The sequence below is a fragment of the Cannabis sativa genome, chromosome 1, assembly GCF_029168945.1.
Source record: "Cannabis sativa cultivar Pink pepper isolate KNU-18-1 chromosome 1, ASM2916894v1, whole genome shotgun sequence".
NCBI classification, from domain to species: Eukaryota; Viridiplantae; Streptophyta; class Magnoliopsida; order Rosales; family Cannabaceae; genus Cannabis; species Cannabis sativa.
In genome coordinates this window covers 30177141-30184199 of record NC_083601.1, presented here as the reverse complement: position 1 = coordinate 30184199, position 7059 = coordinate 30177141, and the positions used below count along the sequence as shown (strand labels likewise).

The 7059-nt window shown below is 27.4% G+C and overlaps 1 protein-coding gene across 1 annotated transcript; it reads right to left on the bottom strand.

The window, feature by feature from the left end:
• Window positions 1-280: 280 nt before the first annotated feature.
• On the bottom strand, window positions 281-2671 carry LOC115705784 (uncharacterized). The gene is made up of 7 exons (XM_030633226.2): window positions 2445-2671; window positions 2185-2254; window positions 2023-2082; window positions 1409-1523; window positions 1119-1234; window positions 844-968; window positions 281-629 (listed from the first exon to the last, which is right to left on the bottom strand). Exons 1-7 carry the CDS (start codon window positions 2519-2521, stop codon window positions 506-508), a joined length of 687 nt encoding a protein of 228 aa, XP_030489086.1. The 5' UTR covers window positions 2522-2671; the 3' UTR covers window positions 281-505.
• Window positions 2672-7059: the final 4388 nt, after the last annotated feature.

Below are 7059 nucleotides of genomic sequence, written 5' to 3'. Positions count from 1 at the left end.
AATAAATGAAACTGTATGTTAAGCCCCCTAGCCCTATCAAACCTTCCAATCAAAGACCAAAACTCTAAAGTTAAATCTAAACTTGGAGTGGTTGTAACTTGTGACCTGAAGTATAGCAACTTAGGAGTAGTGTAGTTTGGAGCACAGCTTAAGGTAAACAAGAGAAGAAAGCAAGAGTAGTTGTAACTTGTAAAGGTTATTTACTAGATGACCTTTTCCCAGCTCAGAAAGCCAAAATCTCCACCATGGCATAGCCCTCCCATTAATTTTGACACAGATATTTCTCCACTTACTGTGTTGAAACTCCACATTTTCCAAGTCATGACACAAATAAATGTTGGTTTTCCCTTTTACAAATTTGTATCAAAAAATATATATTTAAATGAACAAAAAGAGTTATTATCTAGGAAATAAAAATAGAAAAGGAAGTCTTGATATCGCCCAGTAAAAAATTAAAAAGAATCCACTCGCAAGGGAAGTTACGACTAACGTTAGGATTGATTCCTCAGTATGAGGGTCTCTGACAAGCAGAAAAGAGCTGACAACTGATCAAAGCCATCACTAGAGAAATGGATAGTTGGAAGCCAACCACTTCTGGGAAGTGCCAGCCCAAGCCTCGCTTAAGATAGCTGAAAAAACATGAAAAGATATGATCAGTCCAATAAATCGTGTCAGATGTGCGGTGATGCATGGTGGCAGGGACATTGTAGGTGGAAACTTAGAGTTTTCGAGCATATTTTACAAACTAAAAACATCACAATTAAACTGAAATAGAGAAGACACACACGTACACAGAGAAAAATAAAATTTTAAAAAAAGGTTATGATTGCAGAAACACCAAACCTTGTGATAGATGGCATAGTTGCTACAATCACTGCACACACGTATATTATGGGAATCAATGTCTTGGGTTTGTTTTTTCGCAGCCACATTAGAGAACCCAATGCAGCAAGAGATATGCTGAACACCTGAATACAAAAAGTGAATACAATTTAGGAACATACTGATACTAATGCAATGGAAATTTAACTCTGAAACCCAGGGAAAAGCATGCAGATCTATAGAGATGAATACTGAATTCACATGACAGGTCTTAACAAAAAAGCAAATAACTTTACCAGATTTGCATTCGCTTCAAGACCTTGTAGGATGAAATCCCAAGTGAATTCCAATCCTCTGGCACCTACCCAAAGAGGTGCCAATCTATGCAAAACAGAATCAGCAAAAGCCCATCCTGCAAACAGCGAATTATCATTAGAAAATGCTAAAAGCTTACCCTCAAGTAAAAGAAACTGCAAACTAAGACAACAACTTGAATTTCGATTTGGAACTCTTTTTATTTATTTGTCCCTTTACATTAAAATATATTAATTGGTTTCTGTACTAAATTCACAAAGGTCTGCCTTACCAAGTCCAACTGCTTGAAATTTATGGTTTTGAGATATATTTCTGTGAGTCAACTGAGTCAATGCGAAGTAAAGGCCAGCAACATCTACAAAACCAATTAAAGCTTTTAAGGCTTCCTGCAAGTAAAATGGCAGAATTAGGTGATGTAACTCCAACCCAAATTTCATGAACAAGAGGAGTTATTTTAGGAGTCCAAATTTGTGTCCAGGATCTTAATTGATTCAACCAATGAAGAAAGAAAACAAAATCGAACTTTGAAGGGCTTCCAGTCCACCTTTTAGGGTTTCCTGGTCTCACATGTTATCCCTTCAATCAATTACTTGGTGGGAAGTCAAGCACTTTCATTTCAACATAATCCACAGTCCATTTTCAACCTTAAATGGAATCAATCTTACCGAACGTTTTTCAACAACCGTGATATCCGAATTCTGATATTGTATAACATATAGTTTCAAGCCAATATCACAAATGCTAAAATCATTTTAAGGAAATAAATCATAAAATTAAAGTCCCTTTCTATTGAAGTTATGAAGATCGAGCAACAAAGACTATAAATATATGTGTGAGTGAACTATAATGCAAATAAAAAGTATACATCGTAGACTACTACATTACCTGGTAAGGATCGAAGTGGTCAGTCTCCGATACCTTAAGAAAAGTGGCAAGACAAACAAGCTGCCAACACAATTTAGGTATACAAATTAGATGCAGTAAAAGAAGATTAAAATAAGTCGCAGGATGCGTATTAATAGAATATGATTAACCAAGAAAACAAACCTTGACTAAAGCTGTAACGAGATAAACAATGGCAGATTTAATAGAGGTACCAAGTGTATCATACTCGGATCTGCAGATCAATACTCATAAATTAGAAAACTCCATCACACACAAAAATTAAAGATTCGAAATTCGAATGTTGATTTAAGGGTTTACTTTCTTTAAGTGTTTGAGAAACAGTAAAGGTAAGATTTTGAAATTGTGGTAGATTGATCTACTGTGTACACAAAAACAAAGATGTAAAAGAAGAAGAAACGTACAGAGGCGTGGCGGAGTAGTAGACGGCGTGAGGTCCGAAGGTAAGAATGGCACAGTTGAAGAAGTGAAACAACGTCATTCTCAAAAGGGTTCTTGCTAAACGAAAGATTCAAAGAGGAAATGGCGAAGATAGTGAAAAAATCTATATATACCTATATATAAACTAGAGATAAAAGGCCTCATTCTTTCTAATCTCTCTTTAATTTTTTCATTTTTTTTTTAACATTTTATTAGACTAGGCAATAGCGGCTAATTTAGTATTATAATAAATAATTACTTAAAAATATAATAGTTTATTATAAATATTATTACTATTATATCTCATTTGTTGTTTATCTTACTAATTTTTATTACCGTATCTTACCCGTTATCATCACTTTATCATATTTTTTATCATTATCGTAATTTAGTCATCACTATTATATTTTCCAAATCTATATTTTAATCTTAAATTTCATCTCGAATTTTAATTTTTTTTTTAATATTTTTAAAACATTAGAGAAAATTTATTAGTTTGTTATGTTATTATTAATTAATATATTTTAAAAAAATTAATTATTATTTTTTAAATATCTTAATTAATAAAAAAAATATAAAAAAATATGATATTTTAGTTATGAGAAATGTTAAAAGGCAACCAATCGTACCATGTCACCACTTTATGTCTCTGCTTTATATATATAAGTATAGATTTATATATATATTGACTGATATTTTATGTATTTATATAAACGAAAGTTACGATTAATATATTTGATTTAAGTTTTAATATTTTTTGGAATTTATTTTTTATTTTCTATCATTTTTTTAAAATAGTTGATATTTTATAAAAAATTTAAATAATAATAAAATATTAATTTGTAAATTTATACTTTTTATAGAATAATTATTAAAATAATAGTAAAATATCAATTTGTAAATTTATGTTTTAATAAAATATTAAAATTGAGAGAATTAAAGAGAGAAGAGAAAAATAATTTTAGAATGATGTATTTTAGAATACCGTGTCAGTGCCTCATACTTCTTCTTTATAGCTCAAATCTATATATGATAATAATCTATATCTATATATCCATATAAAAGAGATAAAGCAGTGACATGTGACTTTGAAATTACTCTAGATACTTCTTTCTATTCTCTTATTTTTTTTTAATTTTTTATATAAATATTAATTAATAATTAACAAAAATATTTATACTCATCCTTTTTAACAATAGTTCAAATCTATATATAACTAGTTAACCGCCCGCGTTTCGCGACAATGTTTTAAAAAGTTTAACATTACTAATTTTCATATAATTTTTATTTGAATAATATGAGAAGTTGGGTTTACAAACGGGTCAGCTTGACATGCAAGTACAAAATCTTTTTTTTTTATAATAGAAGTCCGACATAGTTCATATAACACTCTTCTGTATATCTCGATCATTCAAAATTATTCTCATCATCGTATATCATTTGTTATCATCACCGTATCTCACTAACTCGCTATTATTTTGGCTAATATAAATATATAAATATATTAATGATTGCTATAATTTTAGAGTGTCATGTCACCGCCTTATATAGATATATAAATATATTAATTATTAATAATAATAATAACAATCACGTACGATTTTAGAGCGTTATGTCACCTGTCTTATATAAATACTAGCAAAAAGTTACGTTATTATTAGTTATACCATGTGTTCATTATTAAAAAGTGATACAATTAAAAATTAAAAAAATATATATTATTAGTTATTAGGTTCAACATCATTACCCTGTGTTCATTTTTAAGGAAAAAAAATATATTTATAAAATAATAATTTGTTGCAACGCGCGTACAGGTAAAATTCAAAAAATATAGCATTTATTAGTAGAGTATAGACAATTTCAACAGTAAATTAACTGATTGTATACTTTTTTGTCTGCTAACATTAAGTATTTGATATTTGAATAGTGAACTCTTATTTATCCGCTTTTCAAATTTTTCTAACACTCTCATTTTATTCTTCCAACTTTCTGTAGTTGGAGTGATGCCCTTAATTGTTGTATATAGTGTGGTCATTTATTCACCTGTTTTCAAATAAAACAATAGATATACAAAATAAAAAATATAATTAAGCTCATATTAAAATCAATCTCACCTTTCAATATAGTGAAAGATTTTTAAATTGATTCATTCTCACTTAATAATTGTGACAGACCTAACGAATAATAATATTATGTTACCTGATAAAAAAATAGGAATCCACCAAACAACATTATCAAAATTTATTCCAAGTATAATTATATAAATCTATTACTCATTGAAGTCTATTAGAAATTCTAAAAAGCTCATAATACAAAATTTCACATCAAAAATCTAAAAATGATCAACTATGTAGCAGCAATGATAATACAATAACCAAAATAGTCTAGTCATATATACAGTCTTAAAACTTAAAAGAGTGGCATTATTCATTCAAGTTTCGACTAAGTGTTTCTGAGTTTGAGTTATAATATTGTGTCTTGTGTTTATGTCCAAATATTGTGTGTGTCTGGCTAATCTAGTGAAGAAGATTGAAGTTTTGATTCTCAATAAATAGAATGAATATAAGTGTATACTTTGTAGTAGGTCATTATTGTGTCATTTTTAAGTTAATGTGTCAACTTGAAAATAATTCATTTAATAAACGGAATAGAGGAGTCAATCTAAAAATATTTTTCTACCTTAATAAGTAGAGCTATAGAAAACAAAATCGGTAACTTTTTGAGTGTTAAAAAATTGTAAATGGTTATAAATTCAAAGTAAGTAACTTGTGTGTGACAGCTGATTAAAGAAGCCAAAATTGAGGTTTATGTATATACTGACAACTCAGGTTCACATTTCAATTTCTGTAAGACTATACTCTCTTCCCTGTCCTATTAACAAAAATTAACGTACACATAACACATGAATATGACTTTCTGCCCGAAACCAAGAGATGATTAGAAAGTAGAAGCACCGCTAAAACTTTCCTTTGTTTGAAGTAATAATATAATAACTAATATCTTTTATTACATATTAATAATAATTCAAGATGAACTTTCTAAAGTATTTTTAAAACATCGTGGGATATATAAATGCAATACTTTTGTATAATAGCATGTAGCATGTTGTCTTCCTTAAGTGTTTTTCAAATTTTAAAATGAAAATTAAAATTATAAAATATAGATTAAGAAATTATAATTAAGGTTATAAACTGGTAAATGTTGAATTGGAGGCTAGGGTTTTTGCTCTAGAGAGAGAAATTTGTTAGATTAAATTTTGGTAGGATTATTTAGCTAAAATTAATCAATTATAATTAACATTTTCTAATCAGAATATTCTATCAAATATTAGAATATTCTGTTAACATTTTGACAGAAAAATAAATAATAACATCAAACCAAGAATTCTGTTACATAGCCACATTTTATATAAAAAAAAAAAGAAAATATTTTAAAAAAAAGTCACTCAATAATTTCTCATAAACCAAGAATTCGTTTATATAGCCACATTTTATATATTCAAATTCAGATGTGGAGGCAAACAATTATAACCTGATCGAGCCAAAAAAAAATAAATAGAAATTTTTTTTAGCAAAATATATATATAATATATAAATAGTAGTAAATTTTTATTTAGAATAAAATCCAACTAAATAACATATATTTAGAAAAGCCAATAGGAGATGTACAAAGCAAAAACTCAATTGTATTTTTTTAGATTTAATGAGATTTATTTTATTATATAAATAAAAAGTGACCCATGAATTTCTCATAAACTGTTTTATTTTTATTAATAAACCATTTTATTTTTAATATAAATAAAAAGTCTCCCATGAATTTCTCATAAACCAAGAATTTTGTTATATAGGCACACTTTATATAGAATAGATATAGATACATCGATGATTGATAATAATAACAATAACGTATGATTTTAGAGCGTCATGTCACCGTCTTATATATAGATACATTGATGATTGATAATAATAATAATAAGAAGAAGAAGAAGAAGAAGAAGAAGAAGAAGAACGTGAAATAGTATTATATATGTAGTGTTTTTTGAAAAAAAAAATAATAATTAGTTTATGGTAGATATTTTTATGAAAAATTTATTAAAATGATAGTAAAATATCAATTTATAGATTTATACTCTAATAAAATATTAAAAATGAGAGAATTAAGGAGAGAAAAGAAAAATAACTTTAGAAAGATTTTAAAGTGTCATCTTACCACCTCCTTTTTTTTTTATATATATATTGATTGATGATTGATTGATTAATTAATTAATTGATAATAAATTTTAATAAAAAAAATATTTTTTAATATTTTCACAAAATATAAAAAACGAGTGTTGACACGCCTAACACAAAATATAAAAACAAATTACATAAAATATGACACAAACAGGATACGATGACACGTTTTGCCACTGCTACTTTTCAATCTTCACTACAATTTCTCACACTTCAAATGTAAAGCAAACTTCAACAATTTCTCATCATTCATTATCATTAACAAAACAAGTAATCAATTACAATTACACTCATCCGTACAAGTGTAAATCCTCATCAGATTCAAACGCACCAATAACAAATTGACTTTAAACTTGGATAAAAATTG

Excerpts from the sequence above, each read along its gene's own strand:
- LOC115705784 (XM_030633226.2), bottom strand. The coding sequence starts at position 2,521 with ATGACGTTGTTTCACTTCTTCAACTGTGCCATTCTTACCTTCGGACCT. Across the intron at positions 1,235-1,408 it reads ATTTCAAGCAGTTGGACTTG|GATGGGCTTTTGCTGATTCT; the intron begins GTAAGGCAGACC and ends CGCTGTTTGCAG. Across the intron at positions 969-1,118 it reads TTGAAGCGAATGCAAATCTG|GTGTTCAGCATATCTCTTGC; the intron begins GTAAAGTTATTT and ends TTTTGTATTCAG.